Below are 18,520 nucleotides of genomic sequence, written 5' to 3'. Positions count from 1 at the left end.
GTCCTGTTCTTGGGAGTGTGAGAGCCAGGGCGGGTGCCGCGCAGGGCGCCGGGGCTGCCGCCGGACCGGGGCAGGCCAGGGAGGAGCGCGCGGACGCCTCTCGCTCCGCTCCCGCTGCAGTAGTTTGGGTGCCGGGACTCCCGTCTCCCCCCTCTAAATATTGTCCCCCTGCCCCCGTGTGGGGTAGGAGCTCTGGAAAACTCTCCCCTGGGGCCTGGCGTTTCTTTGGTCGCTCCCCATCCTCAGGGTGATGGAACCGCGCGTGGGGTGGCAAGCTGGAGGTGGCCCCAAGCGGTGGCAGCAGGAGGGACATCTCCGTCCTTACGGATACGTTGGCCGTGCCCTCCATGGGCAGCGGGGAACCCTTCCCTCTAGGGCAGCTCTAGGTCCCTTTGAAGCAGGCTGGCACCTCCGCCCTCGCCCAGCTCTTCCGTCCGCCCGAAGAGGCTGTAAAGTGCCACCGGAGAGGCCTGTGTGACACCGCGGGGCCGCTGGCGAGGGCAGGAAGGAGCTGGTGCGGATGGAGCGGCTGTCCCGGCTGCTCGTCGCCTCGAGGGAGCCGCCAGGCTGCCGGACACCCCGACCCCAGGAGGAGGAAAAGGCATTTTTATTTTGTTTTATTTTATTCTGTTTTATTTTTTTCTCTCTCAAATCATTTAAACTTCATTGTCATGATTGTTTTTATTTAAAAACAAAACAAAAACGAAAAACTTTTGTAATGTGGATTTGTTTTCCTTCGTCTGTATTTCAGTCTGCTGGGGTGTTTCCGTAGATGGTGAATACTTGCTTTCATTTTTTTAATGATAGAGATCTTCTGTTTAAAGTTGTTTTTTTATCACCAGCTCATTCTATCCTCTGTGGTTACTCAGTAATTTCATTTCAATATTTATTTTTGTGCTGCTTTTTTATTATAAAATAAATTATTGATATACCAAGCAATGTGGATTCCTGTTTGTAAGGCGAATAGCCCTGTGTATGTGTCCATTATTTTCTCTTGACAGCCACAACGTAATTTATTGCTGTAAATTTAGCTGCAGTGACTGGTTTTTTTGTACCTTTCCAATAAAGCATTTTCTGGTTTCAGACTTGCCCTGGTGTATGGTCAGCGTTTGGGAGCTTGCATTGATCTTCACGGGGATGTTTTCCTCGCTGTGTTGTCTGCCGTGGCCTGTGCAGTGTTAGAGCTGCCCACGAGGATGGGTTTTTGGGCGGGAGGCCGGGCCTAGGGCCCTGTGTCGCCGGCGCAGGGCTGGGGAAGCGGCTGGGCCGCCCCGTCCAGGAGCCTCTTGGTGTGCTTGGAGGGTGCTCAATTACTGCCTCTTGTTCGAGCTGCTCCTGCAACAGATCTCCTATGTGGACCATGTGTCTCTGTTGCTCTGACCCACAGCACAATGTGTAAGCGTGAGGTGCTGCTAGAGCGGCTGCCTGGGAGCAAGCAGGGCCTAGGAGGTCGGCAGGTGCCCACACGCATTCGTGGGGCCGAGAGCTGCTCTGCCGATGCTGTTCCTGCCCTGAAGACTTCGTGCTGGGAGGACGCAGTGTGTGAGGGAAACGAGCCCCTCTTTGGGGCTGTGAGATACTCCTTCCCTATACAACTGCTTGTGAATAAACTGCTTGAACTCCTTCAATTAATATTTCTGTTTCTCCCTATTTGTTTCTCTGGGCCTGGTAGAGTGATGGCACTGTGTGCCAGAGAGAGTCTACGAGCAGAGTTATCCTTAATCCCCTTTCTGAGCAGCCTCTTGGTTTGGGAGATAGGTGATGGGGAGGGGAAAAAAAACACTGGAACGATATTGGGCTCAGGATCTTGGAGACGAAGGCATTAGCCAAAGCCTGAGTTTGTCTTCATGTAATTTTGCTTCTGTGCAGAGAAGTGGGATAGAGCTGGTGAATGTAGAAGCAGGTCTTTGATGGCTGGTGGGTGCCAGAAGCGGGGCTGGGGGGGCCTGCACCACCACAGCAGCCTTGGAAGCTTCTGGAAGCCCTGGGGTTTCCTTGCAGTCACTTGTGCTTAGCCTGTTCCTGAAAATGAGAAAAGGCAGCGAGGAGCCAGTGGCTGCGGAGAGGGGACGTGAGACAGTTGTGACCCTCAGTAGGACAGGGCAGCATTAGCTCAGGAGAAGGGCTTGAGCGATCAGCCCAAGTTCATCAGGGAAAGGAAAAGTCTCTTTCACCATGCTTCGGAGAGGGAAGAATCCCGTTGCTGGGCTAGGAAGAGCCCTGAGAGAGCAGGAATCCTGCGCACGCTGCAGGTCTCGTAGCTGCTCCCCACCAAGAAACACGGGAGCTTGTGGGTGGCTACCCAACACCCCAAGCCCGGCAGTGCTGCTGCATCCCAGCTCCCACTCGTAGGTGTGTGAAAACACCGGATTTGCTGGGGCAGCCCTGGCCGCCTTCCCCTGTGCCCAAGCACGTATGAAATGTGCTCAGGACGAGCTGTTATGGGCACCAAGACAGGATGTGGCCCACGAGGACACGGCCCCTGGCAGAGCTGCCAAGCTGCCCTTCCCAGGACGGGCTGGGAAGTGCCCGCAGCCACAGCCCTGCCCGCAGGGAAAACCAGGGGATGAGCGAATGCGGGAAGACGAGTGTGCTAAGAGGAGTGTGCTGACCACTGGAGCCTGCTGCCCGCAGCGGGACAAGCCTCTTCCTCCAAAGCTGCCCGCTGCTGCGGTGCCGTGCACAGGGGCGGGCATGTGTGTAGGTCACCTGCGGTGCGTTACCTCCAGCTTTTGCTGTGTTTTTGCTAAAAAGAGAGAAGCTTTTGAGCGGAAGAGCACACATCTCACCTATCTGCTGGGAGAGATGCTCAGCCTGACACTGTAGGTATTTCTGTTGTCTGTGGATGCATTTCGACAGTGTGATGATGTGGATGCGGTGACGGTGCCCAGGCTGCTTTGCCAGCTCTTACCTCTGCCAGGATGAGACCAACGAGGTGGCCGAGCTCACGCCGGCTGGACAAGGATGCTCTGCCCTCCGCTGCTATGGGGGCTATGGGGTCCAGCCCAGCACAACTCCTTCAGGGCACTAGCACACTGCCAGCTTGCACGAGCCACAGCTGATCTTTTATTTTCCTCTTGTTGTGCTTCTGAGGAAGACCTGTTTTACATATAACACAGTAATCAGGGCTTGACATAAATAGGCAACGGTTATTGTCTGCTGTGGGAATTGCACCTGCTGGCGAGAGCAATGAATGCAGCCCATTACGCCCCGGAGTCGATCATTTGTGCAATGAAGTACGACTGCGCTTCTCGCCGCGCTCTTGTGCAAGTCCTTATGTTGGCGGCGGCGAGCGCGACGGCAGATGTGCTCCTGTCACCTTGGCGGGCTGTCCTCACGCCGAGGAGACCAAGACGTTCAGCTCAGGGCCTTTGCTGCTTTCTAGCTGGCTGCCTTATAAATCCAAGCAGCCTCGGCCCCGAGCTGCAGGTCACAGGCAGGAGGGTCCTGCTCCCGGCGCCTGCATTTACAGGGTGTGTGACACTTGTTTATAGGCCTGCTCGCAGAAAATGTGACAGCGCTCTGGCTGAGCAGGTATGAGCTCTTGAGAGCAGAGGGACTGGTAGGACTGGCTTAGCTACCGCCTGCCTGTGTTGTTGATCCCAGTCTTCCGGCGTTATAAGATTTCTCCGATAATAATAAATAGACTTGGTGTCATTGCTGTTGTAATCTGTGCTCAGCCTGGCTAAAGGGAATTCAGCTCTGAGCTGCTGCATCCACGGCTTGGGAGGGAGTCAGGCACAACACGAGGAGGGGAAGGAGAGAGAAAGAGGAACACAAAAAACCTTGGGAATACCGAGATGTGCAGGTGCTGCCTGTGCAGATATTTCTGCTGCCCCAGCATCAAGAGGCAGGGAGGATATTGAGTGTAAGAGCAGAAATAGGCAGATTATGGGCTTTGCTCTCTGAGCTAAGAAAGCAAAAAACACTTGTTCAGTCCAAAGTAGAAACTGCTTTTTATTAGAAAAAAAACATAAATAAAATAATTTGAGGTTGCAGTTTACTCTTTTCAGCTCAAGAACAAAGCAAAACGGTAGGAGTTGAGCGTAAAATGGCTATAAGCCCTACCCCTCGGCTTGCTTGCCGCATGATTGCAAATCTGGGGCTGTCGACGTGCCCTTGTCCGTCCAGTCCCCAGCTTCACCCACCCTCCCGCCGTACTCTAGCCAGTTCCCACTTGAGTTCCCAGAAATCATCCGATTAGCAGCTTTAGGTTTTAGTCTAGCTCGAGGAAGAAAAGAAAACCCCATGCGGAGGAAGTTCCGCAGCATGTGTGCTCCTCACCACCGTTCGGTGCGGGGGGAAATCCACGCCGCCCTTCGTGACCGCGTGCCGCTTCTGCAAGCCGCGCTGCCCCGAGCGGCGGTGGCCGCGGCCACGTCTGTCCCCACGGACGCCAGCAAATCCTCTGGGTTGCAGGTGCAAAGAAGTGCCAAGCAGCGGCTCACGTGCAGCCCCGGTGCTACCAGCTCACGCGGTTCTGACTCGACAAGAACTAATTCTTCTGATGCTCGGCCCCAGATGCGTGACTGGGATGCATCTAGCTATAACGTTTGTTTTCTGAATGTGGGGATAAATAAAAAGGGGTTAGGAAGAACAGACTGTTTCCAGCAAGTACATTCCTACCAGCACCAGTCACAGTCTCCTTCCCTAATAACTGCTCCGATAAGGAAACTGGAATCCCTTTTAACTTCAGATCGCTTTGGAGATAGTCAGTTGAGACATAAACAAGAGAGGTTCTGTCACCAACAGCTCTCAAATGCAGCTGCGAGACCTTGCTCTAGCCCCGAGCATGGTCCTACCATCCCTCCCCAGGGGAATCGCTATTTCAGGCAGCTGCATCCCCATCAGGAGAGAGGAGAGGATGATCACCTCTTCCAACAAGACAAGTTGTGTCTTCTGCACAACTCCTCAGACTTGTCTGAGGGAATGGGATGGGGGGAGTATATGAAAGTAAGGAAAAACATCTTTAAAATGTTACTGGGTTTTGAGGTGAAGTGAAGTCACCTTGCTGGTCTGTTTTTCTCCACAAGGTCCTTAGAGATCATTTCTACTGAAATCAAGAGAAACTAGAGCGGAACTGTGCTGAGAAAAGCATTTCTCTCAGGTCTCAGCACCCTTTGTAGACAAGAGGAGGGTGAGGGCAGTGTGTCCGTCTTACAGCACTTACAGGGTACCCAGGAGCCGTGTTCAGCATTCCCAGAGCGTGGACACATGCATGAGAGTGGCAGTGGGGCAGGCAAAACACAGGCGAAGACGTGGAGCAAAGACAGTCCCATCTCTGATACCAGTAGAGGTGGGGCAGTAGAAGCTGGCACTATGTGGTTGAACTTTTCCCTCTTCACTTGAAGAGATCGGCTTTTTAAGGCAATTAATAAGCTACCCTGGCCTACCTCTTTTACCCTCTTTGTGCTCTGATTAGACCAGGTTGTTCCAGCCTTGAGACAGTTCCCGTTCGCATGGCTTTAAGCCTCTCCTGTGTTGCTATCCCCTCTGGGGTCTCCTACAGTTCCTCGTCTGACAGGATCAGCACTCTTTTCTCAATGTTTTTGCTCTTTCTGCCACTCAGTCCCTCTGCCTTGGTCACCACGTGCCCGTTTTCCCTGGGCGCTTTGTGCTCCGCGTCTTGCATCGACTGCTGGGTGTACTGCTGGTACGTGGGCGAGAAGTTGTGGATCGCATCCTGCACGATGTCCTGGGGGCTCATGGTCTCCTTCAGCCCGCTCGAGATGCTTTGCATTGGGGCAAGGTTTGCTGGAAAACAGGGAAAGCAGAAGGGACAGTGATGAGACAGCAGACACGGCTCTCCGGCCACAGGGACAAAGACATGGCTTGAACCCACCGCTCAAGCCCGAGGACGTGGTCAGAGAAGAGCAAGCAAAAGCCTGAGCACTCCAAGCCTTTGGACTCAAGGAACATTTTTAACCTGGTTTCCTTAGAAACTGGAGATCACAGCCCCCATCAAGGGCCATGTCTCTCTACAGGACAGAGGTGGCAAGGAAGGCCACCCCAATTCTATGTTTCCAAGTAGTATTTAAGAGGATGGACCCTTTCCAGCAGCATGTACCAAAATTGCCCTATTTCTGATCTCTCCCTATTCTTAACCACTCACTGTGTCTCATGGATACAACATGAGAAGGAGAGGAATTTTGTGGAGTGCAAGAGAAAGAAATTCCTCTAGTGTTTTCTTCCATGCTGTGAGAGGATTCTCTTCCTTCCTTATTCACCAGGGAAAGAAGGAAAAGAGGAAGAGTTACCTGTTGAATTTTCTTTCTTCTCTATATACACCTGGCATGTAAATGCATAGCGCAGAGCAATGGAGGCAAAAAACATCTCAATACAAATGATGAAGTTCTGGTAGCCAGCAGACACTGTCCCAGCTCCTACTTCCTTCCCATCAATAATCTGGACTTCAGGGATCACGCCACATTTCTCCAGGATTGCCAGCAATGTCCCTGTGAGGAGAGAGGAGAAGGATCAGCTCTGCTCATGCACCCCTGGGTTGCAGATCCCAACCAGTGTAGTGCTATGAGAGGAGAAGTGCTGGACGCCCATGGCAGGGACCCACCTTGCCAGAAGGAGAGGAAGATGACCGCCTTGATGGTGATGAACTTGAGCACTGGCTTGAAGGGTCGCAGGAGATCCATGGTGGCAAAGTAGAAGAGGAAGAGGGCATAAAGCGCCAGGCTGACGGAGAAGTTGTAGATGATGGTGATGTAGAGGTAGCCACTGTGGACACTGCAAAGAGAGTGATGCTGTCCTGGACTGTACAGTGAGTACAACAAGCTACAAAGTCATTGCAAGTTGAGGAGGGAAGAAGCGGGAAGTGGCAGGAGAAGCTGTAGCTCCTGCGAGAGGCACAGACACCCAGTCACACTTGGCGGTGGCATCTCAAGGTTGGCAGCTGCACAGAGCTGGGCTGCGCTGCAAGGTGGGAGCTGGGGAAAGGGCCCTCGTGGCTTTTGGGGCTCTCACAGCCACCAGGAGGTCAGATGCCACACCAAGGACAGGGATTTCTGGGAAGCACATGGCTTCATTCCAGGAGCTGGAGGGAGGGCACAGCCCAGGGACGTTCTTGCAGAGGGGGGTGTCTGTCTTTGGGCATGCAGCAAGGACCCACCCGTCCCTACACCCATGGGAGGTGAGCATCCTCCTCCCTGCCACCCTGGCCCAGCCTTCTCACTTGAAGTCCCCATCGTGGTACTTCCCAAACGCCTGCAGGATGATGGTGATGATGGCCATGAGGGGTTTCACGATGCAGAACTGCAGTGTAGCCTGTGTGGAAGAGAGAGACACGGTTCAGCCCCGGGCAGGGGGATGTCCTGATGGCTGGAAGCAGAGCTTGCTGCCCACCCACCAGCCAACCTCTTTACTACCCGGACAGAAAGGCTGCTTTGACTGAGTGCACAGGAGTGACCAGCACTACACACAGCATGGAATATGATTCAGCTTCAGTGTGCCGCCCTGCAGCAAAGACGCAGGGCTATGTCCCAGAGCTGCCAAAAAGATCTCATTTGCAGGGGCGAGAGCTGGTGGCCCGAGGATGCAGCAGTGCCAGGACTCAGCTTGCAGCCCTGGGGAGCTAGAAAGCTGTTGGGGCTAACCTGGGCCTGGCCTGAGATAAAATCTCTCTGCTCTGCAGTGGGAGGGTCCCTGACTCAGCAGTGAGTCAGAGGCAGGGACAGCGAGCGCGGCGCCCTGCAGCTGGCCGGGCACCCGCCGTGCTGGGGGAGCTGCCTCCCTCGCAGGGAAAAAATGAGCATCTCCAAAGAGCTGGGCAGCAGCAGCCCCTTGGGGAGGCCCCGGGGAAGGGAGTCACCCGGAGGTGGCCACCCACCCCATCGGGCTCCCTGCCACGTACTCACCTGCTTGCAGAAGCGCAGGAATCCAATGGAGTAGGACATGCCCTGCAGGCAGCACGTCCCGTAGAGGCAGCTGGACCTGGAAGGAAAGACCAAGGAGAAGCCGTGGGGGCTGATGGGGAGAGCGGGTGGAGGGCCAGGGAACTCTGTGCACAGCGTGACTTACGCTATGGGCTTCCCTCGGATCTCTGTCATGATGGTGCTCTCGCCGCCAAGGTACTCGAAGCACAGGCTCAGGAAACTATAAATCACGAAAGCTGGCAGGGCAAGGATACACGGGATCAGCAGGGCTGATGGAGAACCAGGGGACTATTACATTACATTGCCCATCCTTTCTGCTCAGGCGTTTTCTCACCCGCTCCCAGCACAACATCCAGGCAGAGTTTGAGCACTTGGGACACTGGTCAGGGTTTCCACGTGGGTGGGAGCCCAGCGAGGGGAATCGCAAGGCAAATCTGCAGCACCTGCTCAGCACAGCAGATGATTCCAAGCGGAGCTGTACTCATGTTCCCATGTGCTCTGTGTTGCAGACCTAACAGAACTGCCCTGCGTGCACAGACCCTTCGTGCTTGCAGCTGGAGCTCCAAGCAGAGCCGCTCCTCATGCACAGCTACACAACACAGGGCAGAAACGCACTGGCCAGAGACAACCTTTGTGGAAGGATCTCAGGAACACCAAAGGGCAGCTTGAGCAGCTACTGCCCAGAAGAAAGCAGATTATTTGGTCTTAAGAGGCAAGAAATTCGTTCTGGGATGCCCTCCATAGTTTGTGAGTTCAGTGACCGCAATAGAGTTTTCTTAGATCCCCATCTCTTATTTTTCATACTCCTTTGCTCCAAACCCAACATAGTACACGTGCCTTCCCCAGCAGAAGGGCAGCACGGTCGAAGACCAGCAACTCTCACAAGCTTCCTCTGCACCTCAAAGCATCCCAGATCTCCCAATTTCCCAGGTAAAGCTATGCACCCCGGACAGCTCTGTCTTCTGCTTTAGGTTTTTCTACCTCAAAGGTAGCCAGAAAAACCCTTTCCAGTGGAGCGGAAGCAGACATTGTGCTCCCTTGAGCCTGACGGGTGGCTGAGAAACACCAGATTGTGTTTGTCCTTGGGCCACTTCCCTCCCTGTCCCAAATGCCACTAGATACTCAGTTTTGTGTGGTAAAAAAAGAACATTTGGGCAGGACTGTGACTTTGGGGAGGATGTTCTTGCAGGTCACCCATGCGGTCGGACATGCTTCTGAAGAGCAAGATAGGGTAAAGCCTCCACAAGGAAGATGTGAGAGATGTGAAGATTTATGACTTGGTGCAATGCCCAGGTGCTCCAGGGATGCAGGTGGAGCACCAAGGAGAGCAGCCCTGCTCTGCCGCTAGCCTTTGCACCACACTCACCTTCATAGCAGTCGCGCACAGAGTCGAAGTACACGTAGTACTGGTGGCTCCCAAGGAGGAGAAGGCTGAGCCAGGAGTCGAAAGCATAGACGGGCACGATGAAGAGGATGCGGATGATGTAGCGCTGCTCCTTGGGGACGGTGTAGTTCCTCAGGTGCATATAGATCTGCAAAGAAGCGCAGATTGTCCAGTGTGTAGCCCAAGGAGGAGGTAAACCCTGCCCTCGGCCTCAGTGCTGCAGGAGGCTCCTCCGGCACTGCCTTCCTCCAGCTCCCTCCTTTCCACCCCACACCTCTCTCTGGAGCAAGACACTCAAAGTGGCCACCATGGGGGTCCACGCTGAATTTGGCCCTCAGAGGTGCCCACGCTACTCCAGCACCATCCCACTGAGTTCAGCAATGTGGGACCACAAGGACACCCAAAACACACCTTCTAGCATGTCATTTTGGGGCAATACACAGAGGGTGTCCAGAGGTGCAGACATCCAGCACCTCACCATGGGGACAAACCTGGCAGAGCTTCATGCTCATCACTGGCCTCCCGGCCATGCTGAGGCTCTGACTCCATCCCGGCTGCATCCCGGCTCCAACCAGCCCAGCACTGCCCTGGCTGCAGCCAGCAGCACTAGGGTACTAGTGCCAACATGGGGACTAGGGCACTAGTGCCAGCATGGGGAAATATCTATCGAGGGCTGATGGAGGGACAAGAGCAGCTGAACAAGCCTAGAGGTGACCAATAGGTTCTACCTCAGCATTAATCCAAGCACTGCCGGTACCTGGTGGAAGGTGAGGATCAGCGCCGACCACACAAAGAAGCCGGAGACGACCTGTGCCGTGACGGTGCTCAGGAAGAGCTGCCCGCTGCCCTGGGAGCCGTTGTGGGCAGCGGCGAGCGCGGGGCCGGCGAGGGCCGCGGGGTCGGGCGTCGCGGCCAGCCCGGGCGCTGTGCCGGGTGCCGCGGGAGAGGGCAGCGCGCGGGTGCCGTTACTCATCTGCGGGAGCAAAGGTGAGTGCCACGGCGCTGCGGTGCCGATATTCCTACCCGTTTTCTCCTCCCCAGGCCTTTTGCAGGGTGCCAGCTGTTCCCCACAGCTGGGACTGCTTCTCCCAGGGAGAAAATTCCACCTTCCTTTGAGAACAGAACTTCTTTTCTCCCACAAGCTGCATGTGGTCCATGTGTCTCCCAAAACTCCTGGGCTCCCTGGCCTTTCGCCTTCTGCGTGGCTCCAGGGAAGTCTACCCACACTCGTGCACCTCTGAGTTCCTACTTGCGGCTCCGAACCACCAAAAAATGGGGATTTACAGGATAGAAGTCACCCTTTATCCACGATGGAAGCTAGCCCCTCATCACTGAGCCCTCGGGTGGCCACTGTCACCACAGGGACCCTGCAGCAAGCGGGTGAACAGGTCCCATCTCACAGGGAGCCCGGGGACACCAGCACCCTGGTGGCCCCCACATCTGGGCTGCCTCTGTGGTCCATCTGTCTGTGGCAGCAGACACCAGAGAGGCCGTAGCCAGCAGGCAAATACCGGCCGTTTGGGGCGCGTGGGGGAGTTGGGGACCACCAGCAGCCCCAGCGTCACGCAGCCCCGGCCGCTGCGGTGCCGCATTCTCCTTTATGGAGCCACCTCCTCTCCCAAGGCCAAGAGCGGCACAAACTGCCCTGTCCGGCCTCTCAGCTAATCTACGGAAAGCTGGTTTTTTTTTTTTTTTCCCCTCGTAATATAGCAACACTATTTTTATTTTTAATAAACCCTGCAGCCGGTTCTCTAATAAAACAGATGCTGCTCAGGGCACTGTTAATAAACAAAGATTTTAGCTACCGGGTAACTATCGCCCGGAGAAAAAACTGTAAGCTTGGCCTGGCATGAGGAGGAGGAATATTTCAGCTGATAAGAGCGACTGGGAACGACCTCCATGCAGCTGCGCACAGGAAAGGGACCCAGAGCAGGGGCTCCACATCCAGATTATCTCCCGCCCTCTCCCAACCCTACCTGGTGAGTGGACTACCTGGCATAGAATCCACTGGCCTAAAATCACCCCCCTTGCGCCCACTGCCCGCCTGGGAGCTGCCTGCAAGGGGAGATGCTGGTGCGGAAGGAAGATCCACGGCGGGTGCCGGTGGGATTACCGAGGCAGAGGGTTTTTCCTTGGTGCCACAGACGCCTGTGGGGTTTCGGGGCCTTTCCCCCGGCACACGGAAGTGGGATATCTGCACACGGCTGCTCTTTGGACAGATGGGTATGGCGTGGGACCTGCCGTGTAAACATTAACCGGAGGCCGAGATAGCATGGGGACGAAGCCGTGGCACCTTCCTCACCATGAGGCTGCCCCTTTCCACACGGAAAGTGGGAAAAGCACTGAAAATGCACAGATCCATCCAAGTTTTATGATGGAGGGGACATGCTCCATGCTAAATGCAAGACTCTAATCCTGTTTGCATCCCGGGCATGTGTGCAGCTCCCAGGACACGACTGCCCTGGCACCAGGCGCGAGTCCTGGCAGCCTTTCCGTCACCGCGAGGCTCTCAGCGTGCCGAGCAAGTCATTAAAAACACCAGGCTCGGTGCCACCAGGAGCCAGGGCTCCCGGCTCCTGAGGTAATTAGATCCCAGCTCTGCAAGGTAACCGGGCAATTCAATGCAGCCCAAGGCCCATTTGCTTCCCAAACAAAAGCAGAGGGGAATAATATTAGCGATAAAACCCAGCGCCTCGGCGGGACCGCACGGCTGCTCCAGCTTGGCTGCTTAAAGACACCTTGCAGCAGCGGAGCCAGTGCAGCTTGCGGGACACCAGAGATGCTGAATGAGCCCCAAAATGCAAAACTGCAGCGGTGACACCTTTGCTTAGAAAGGCCACCAGCAAACAGGATTTTTTCACTTCCTTTCAGGGATTCCCCATAGCGGGCAGGCTGCCAGAGCAGAGCGTGGCCCGCCTGCACTCCTGGGCCCCATCGCCTCCCTGCAGCCTGTCCCCAGGGCTCCTTGCAAAGGCAGGAGGAAATCACAAGCGCCTCAAGTCACCCACGGTGTCTTCCAGTGGCGATGCTTGCCCTGTGCCACCCGGAGCCAGGCTTGCACTTGGCAAGCGGGAGAGATTGCACCCAGCAAGGGGAGGAATTGCACCCAAGAAGGGGAGAAACTGCACTCGGCAATGGGAGATTTTGCTGCCTCGCTGTGCAGGGACACGGTGACCAGGCTCCCGGGGCTGGGAAGGGCACTGGGGGTGCAGGTCAGAGCCCTCTCCTCCCGATTGCTGCCCGATAAGGCCAGCCACAGGGCAATTACTTGTGACAGCCTCCCCGCGCCCAGCCCGCAGCACAGACCTGGAAAACCGAGAGGCAGAGCAGCACCAAGTCCTCCCCAAAGTGCCTTTGGGCTGCGTGGGGCTGCCGGCTGGCCGGGCAATCCGCGCTCTCCCCGGGCACCTCCCGGCTGCGCTCGGCACCTGCCTCCGCATCCCCCGCGGAGACTCCTCCTCCGGCACCTTCCCTCTCCCATGCCGGCCGCCCCCGGGCTCTGCGGAGGCCGGGAGCGCTGTGCAGGCCGGAAAAGCCACCAAACCTACCTTTCCAAACCTACCTTTCCAGTCGGCCGCGCTTGGCACCCGCACCCGGAAAGCGAACGCGGCTCGAAGGCCGCGGCGCCGCCAGCCCCTGGGTAGCGCTCCCGGGCGGCTAAAGGCTCCCTTGCGATCGGCACCACAAATTGGCGCTGCCCGCGGGAGGGGAACGACGGCTCAAATCAGGTGGTGCGAGCGGCCAGGCTCACACGCGTGCCCGTTTCTCGGGGCAGGTCTAGCGCGGAGGCCCTGAGCGCTGCTGTCATTGTCCGCAGCGAGGGGAGCCGGCCGCGGAGCGCGGCATGGGGCAGAGCTCCGCGTCCCTTCCCACCTGCGGATCCGGTGACACGGGCGGCCAGGAAGTGACAGCGGTGACACCGGCCGCCTCGACAGCAGAAAGGCGCCCGGTGCTCCGGATACAGCCGTGTGTACAGTGACCCCGCGGGGCTGATACCCCGTTTTCCACTTAACCTGTGACTGCTGCAAGCTGCGGGCAGCGCAAAGCACCGGGAACCGGGGAAACGCTTTTCATTTTGTGTCGGGAAAGAATCCCTACCAGCAAACCAGGATCAACATTAACAGGTTCGATGTGCCTCCTCCAGCCCTCCTAGACCAAAAAAAAAAAAAAAAAAAGTGTGAAAGAGTTTAAAAAAAAGAGGAAAATTTGGAGTTCTGACAGATGCGAAACTTTGATTCTTGGAAGCACAATTTGGAAAATTATTTTTAGACAAAATTTCTTGCGAAGGGCAGCTGCAAGCCTGCAGGTTTTTTGAGCTGCTTGAAAAAAAAAGTTTCATTTCTTGTAATGCTTTAAATAATGTAAATAAACCTGCCTTTAGAGAAAAGAATCGTCTTCCCTCTTCCACACTCAGGGGTCTTTTTAGGTACCGGGGAACTGAGTCTCTGTGGGACATGCACGTGTGTGTTTTCAATCCTGCTGCTAGGAATAGGTCCGAAACATGGCACAGGCTGCTCAGAACAGAGATGCAGGGGCTGGTCTCTGTTTGCTCACAAAGTTCATAAGTGACAAAATGTTTAATGAGTTACTCAGAATTTACTACCTCGTGCTACTTGTTACGAGAGGCAAAACTAGACAAGCTTCCCATACAGAAGTTGGGATAAGCAGCACTGCAATAACTTACAGGACTTTGCACAGGCTACACGTGTTTTTTTATCCCATGGACACAGGAAAAACATCCCTGGATGATCCCTGTCCTTCCCTGCCTGTATCCCTGTGATGGGTACATTGGAGAGTGCAGGTGTTGCTGACTTTCTGATGGGTTGGTACTACCTAATAATAAACAGCCAAGATTTTCTTGTCTTTTTCTTTACCACTAATTTGGTTTCTTCTCTTATACCCTGACATCAGCTTTCACAAAACTTGTGCAGCGTAATTACCATCGCTCTTTAAAATCTGACTGAAATTGGAGAGTGGGTTCAGAACACATTAGAAAGGCACTGACATACGGATAAAAGCAGTCATATAGGACTCATTTCCCTAAAAAACACAAATCTTTCCTGTTATGTAGTTGCTGTTGATTTGTGACTGAGGCTTGTATTTCAACTGAAGTGGTTTTTGCCTAGCAAAAAAAACGGTAACATCAGGATTCATCAGTGCTCCTTTTATTGACTTCGCTCTGGGTGTTTCCCCTTTGCAGTACAGTGTTTTGCAGTTACAGAGTTTGGAATCCAGCACTTATCAGCACACAGATGCACCGCTGTGCAGTTTTCTAAATACACATCCCACCTGACGTGATAAAAATAAAATTTCTCTTGTACGTCGAGACAATTGTTCTCATCTAATCACTGTCTTTATGGACTGCAAACCTGTCACAATAACAACCCCCCCCAAACGTTCTACACAGTAGAGAAAAAGTCATGAAATTCCTCAGTATATCCAAAACCAGCACAAAGACATTCCATCATTTTCATTTTTTTGTCCTTTTTAAAAGAGTGGTGATGAGTCATGGCCTCAAGATCATTTCCTTGAATCCAGATGGCACAACTTCACCACACTTGGCAACTTCGGATCACTTCCCGGAGAGCTTGTATTCCTTCCACGGTCTTGTCCTTTAAAGCCATGGCGAGAAGAACAGGTTTGTTCCCAGCTTCTTGAGACACAAACGTCACGAGATTTTTGGCGCAAACGTGGACGAGGGGCTGAAAAGCAAGAATATATGGATATATACCATGGGATTTGGGGGAACTCGCCCATGTTAGTTAGCAAGCAAGAAGTTCTGCCATGATTTGCTCATGAAGTAGGTTGAGAACCTGTCTGTACTGGATTCAGTCCTAGCACTCAAATCATTAAAGATGATTTGAAACAGACCCGTCGCCTGGCTGGTCAGCCACGCCAAACCCTGGTACAAGACATTTTAGAAAAGCACGTTCTCAGACAGCTTAAAATGGAACAGTTTGGGCCCACGAGTGGTAGCCACCCACACCACCCTGAACCAATTTAACTGGAGCTGCACTTGAGCGGAGTTTTGCATCAGTTTGGAAAACTTGCAAAGCCAGTAGGAGATTTTTTTGCTTCTGCTAATCCTCCCACACAAATGGCACCGCCAAATATCAAGCTATATGAAACGCTATGGATCCAAATACTTCTATTACCACCATAAACTGATTTATGAAGAAGTCCCTAAGTTCTATTCTCACTTAAAAATTTATTGCTGAACAGGGCATGCTCTGCTGACAAACTCTGGAAAAGAAAAACACCCTTATTTTATCAATTCTTAGAGACCCTGGCATGGTGTTATATACACGGGCTTTGGACACCATGTGTAAAATCCATTTTGCTTTGGATTTTAATGGAATAATGAAAATGAAAAAAAAAATGAGGCTAAAGGAGGGAAGAAAATGGATATTATCTTCTTAATGAGGTTTCTTTAATAAGAACATACAGCTTTGTCCAGCTGTATTCACATTCACTCTCTTAGATACTTACCTGAAGAATTAGTTTGCTTGATTTTAGCTACCAGCATGAGCTGGAACTTGCACCAGCCCAAATGAAAAGCAGGAAGTTAGCAAACTAGCAAAATGCCTTTTCCTAAGGTTTAGATTGAATAACTTGCTAAAATGATTATAAAATACTGTGTAACAAAGTAAATAAAGGCACTTCCTGTTTCCAATAAAACACATATAAACAGTTCAGGGCAGAGTGCAGTTTTGGGGCTTTTTTTTTGAATTAGCAGACATCACACCAGGGAAAGCAAAGTATCCCACAGCCAAAGCAGGAAGGCTATTACTGAAGAAAGAGAGCTCCATAAAGAGAAGCTGTCTACAGCACCAGGAACTCGTGTTGCTAGAGTTTTTCTATTTAAGGCTAACAAGTAATATTTGACAGCTCCAGCCCTGATGGAAAACCTTATAATCTTGCAGCTCTGTAACTTTTTGTTTAATGCTCGACTAGTTGACGCTTTGCAAAATATGTTTTCTTTTGCCTTCTCTCCAGCCTTGCGAAATGGTCGATAAAAAACCTATTTTGTGGAGGCAAAGCAAATTAAACGTTATCACAGGCAGGTGCTGGCGGGCACACTTGGGAGAGGGCAAGCGAGGTGCACCCCGGGGCTGGCACGGCGGAGCAGGGAGCGAAAGAGCTGGGAAAGGGGAAGGGATGGGGCCGGGAGCGAAAGAGCTGGGAAAGGAGAAGCCCGAAAATAGGTACCAAAGGCCACGTGTTTGCTCTTAAATCAACAGGAGCCCTATCAGCCTCCTGCAAACACAGCCGGGCACGCACATCCTGTGGGATACGAGGCGCAGATCCGCAGGGACTGCGCTTAGCTAAGCTCTGCTCACGTTAAGGAGCAGAAGAGGTGCATTTTGGGGAGCAAGGCCCCTTTTTTGGGGCAGCATGGGCTGGGCGCAGGGGTCCCGCGCGCGGTTACCTCGTCCTGCCCCAGCAGCACGCGGGTGGCCAGCGCGGCGGGGCCGAGGCCAGCGCCGGCGGCCGCCCGCGCGGGCTCCAGGTAGACCAGGGTGCCCATCTTGCCGTACTGCGTGGCCACGACGAAGACGGCGTTGGAGAAGGCCGTGCACACCACGTCCGTGGGCACGCCACGCACCAGGGCCGCGCGCTGCCGCGACGCCACCGCCGCCATCCCCCCGGGCAAGCGCCACTGAGGGAACACGCCCGGGTGTGCGGGAAACGCCGAGGTTTCTGGAAAACCCTCTGGAAAACCCTGAGTTTCTTCAAGAAAACACCCCGAGACGCTGGGGTTGATCTAGGGCGATAAGGGGGAGCGAGCTGGCGATGCCGCAAGGGCGGCACCGCCCGGGCGGAGACCCCGCCGCGGCTGCCCCGCTGCAGCCCCGCAACCGCCCGCCCGTCCCCCCACAACCGGCACCGGCACCAGCAGGCCCCGGTCCCGGCTGCCCCTTCCCGCCCTGAGCCCGCCCCGGCGCGGCGGAAGCGCCGCCGCTTTCCCCTCCCTCCTTCCCTCCGCCGCCATGGCGGCCGGGGGGAAGCGGCGCCATGACGGGGGGAAGCGGCGCCGCTCCCCGCTCCGCCGGGGCAGCCTGGCTGCAGGCAGCCGTCCCGGGGGCTGCTCGGGCGGCCCTGGGCCCCAGCGGCTGCTTCCACCCCGCGGCCGGGCGGCAAGGGCGTCCCGGCGGCGGCGGGGCCCGGCCGCGCGCCCCCGGAGCGCCGCGGCTTCGCGGGTCCGGCCGCGGGGCGGGCAGCGCTGGCCCCGGGGAGGACAGGGCGCCCCGGGGAGGACAGGGTGCCCGGGGAGAAGGGAGGCCCTGCAGGGAGCTCCGTGCTCCGCCGCGAGCCGCTCCCCGCAGCGCCGTGGCCGGGCGCTGCCCCCCTGCTCTGTGGTGGGTGACAAACGTGCGAAGAACCTGGGAAAAACGCTTATATCTATCAATAATAGCTGCATTAGCTTTTGTTCCTGGTTTGTAGCAAACTTGCTGAAAGTTTTCGTTTGCTTTTAGCCTTTTTTTAAAAAAAAATTATTTATTTATTTTTCCCTCTCTTTGGTAATTTTGGCCAAACTATCAAAAGCACTGAAGATTTCCTAAGAGTTGCGTGTCTTCCTGCACCTTTGCCACTACTAAGTATATTAAGTATAACGTGCCTGACATAAATACACTCCAAACCTTCATTTCTATTAGTTCAACTCTACTTTATCCTACCTAAAACGTCCCAGTGCTGGCTGCAGAAATCTGAATTTTAGGTTGTCTGGATAATCACCTTCAAAGACTGCGTAGTTTGGTTTGGTTTTGCATGAGGAGCTTCAAAACTTGCAGCTAACTTTGTGCGGAGGATGCTGTGAGGCACCATTAGAGAGCAGCAGAGGTCCATGGAAAAGCTTTTAAGAGCTCAGGTTATTCCTGCGGTTAATAGAAAGGCTTGATACCTTTTCAGCACTCCTTGCAACCCGGCAAATCTGTTTTCCAGCCCTGTGAAAATCCAACATTGCTCCTTCTTGCCATCATCGTGTGAGGCTTTGCCTGTTGCACGGAGATATGACAGTTCTAGTCATGAAAGCCTCATGGCTCTTAAAGATGTTTATTCCTGTTGTGACTTCTCTGGAGAATCATTTTGCTTTGAGACATACAAAGGGCCAGATTAATCCTGCCATCCTTGCCAACCACCTTGCTGTTTTTTATATGGCAGGAGGATGAAGAAGGTCCCCTCGAGTTCAGCCACAGATGAAAACAGCTCTGCCGCCTTGTACTTCAGTGTTGTTCCCTAGGATGGGACCAAA

General features: G+C 54.2%; 2 protein-coding genes across 2 annotated transcripts; both read right to left on the bottom strand.

The window, feature by feature from the left end:
* Positions 1 to 4,649: 4,649 nt before the first annotated feature.
* Positions 4,650 to 10,243, bottom strand: TMEM184A (transmembrane protein 184A). The gene is made up of 8 exons (XM_026054092.1): positions 10,025 to 10,243; positions 9,250 to 9,415; positions 8,029 to 8,119; positions 7,866 to 7,941; positions 7,184 to 7,275; positions 6,569 to 6,738; positions 6,258 to 6,455; positions 4,650 to 5,754 (listed from the first exon to the last, which is right to left on the bottom strand). Exons 1-8 carry the CDS (start codon positions 10,238 to 10,240, stop codon positions 5,504 to 5,506), a joined length of 1,260 nt encoding a protein of 419 aa, XP_025909877.1. The 5' UTR covers positions 10,241 to 10,243; the 3' UTR covers positions 4,650 to 5,503.
* A 4,175-nt stretch (positions 10,244 to 14,418) lies between these two features.
* Positions 14,419 to 16,964, bottom strand: PSMG3 (proteasome assembly chaperone 3). Its single transcript, XM_026054120.1, has 2 exons — positions 16,697 to 16,964; positions 14,419 to 14,969 (listed from the first exon to the last, which is right to left on the bottom strand). The coding sequence occupies exons 1-2, from the start codon at positions 16,907 to 16,909 to the stop codon at positions 14,817 to 14,819; spliced, it is 366 nt and encodes a 121-aa protein (XP_025909905.1). The 5' UTR covers positions 16,910 to 16,964; the 3' UTR covers positions 14,419 to 14,816.
* Positions 16,965 to 18,520: the final 1,556 nt, after the last annotated feature.

The sequence above is a fragment of the Nothoprocta perdicaria genome, unplaced genomic scaffold (assembly GCF_003342845.1).
Source record: "Nothoprocta perdicaria isolate Ctin4 unplaced genomic scaffold, notPer1 scaffold_12, whole genome shotgun sequence".
Classification (NCBI taxonomy): Eukaryota; Metazoa; Chordata; class Aves; order Tinamiformes; family Tinamidae; genus Nothoprocta; species Nothoprocta perdicaria.
The sequence above is the reverse complement of the archived record's forward strand: the minus strand, read 5'-3'. Positions and strand labels throughout refer to the sequence as shown.

Excerpts from the sequence above, each read along its gene's own strand:
- TMEM184A (XM_026054092.1), bottom strand. The coding sequence starts at position 10,240 with ATGAGTAACGGCACCCGCGCGCTGCCCTCTCCCGCGGCACCCGGCACA. Across the intron at positions 7,942-8,028 it reads ATCCGAGGGAAGCCCATAGC|GTCCAGCTGCCTCTACGGGA; the intron begins GTAAGTCACGCT and ends CTTTCCTTCCAG. Across the intron at positions 7,276-7,865 it reads TCCTGCGCTTCTGCAAGCAG|GCTACACTGCAGTTCTGCAT; the intron begins GTGAGTACGTGG and ends TCTTCCACACAG.
- PSMG3 (XM_026054120.1), bottom strand. The coding sequence starts at position 16,909 with ATGGCGGCGGTGGCGTCGCGGCAGCGCGCGGCCCTGGTGCGTGGCGTG. Across the intron at positions 14,970-16,696 it reads TGCTGCTGGGGCAGGACGAG|CCCCTCGTCCACGTTTGCGC; the intron begins GTAACCGCGCGC and ends CTTGCTTTTCAG.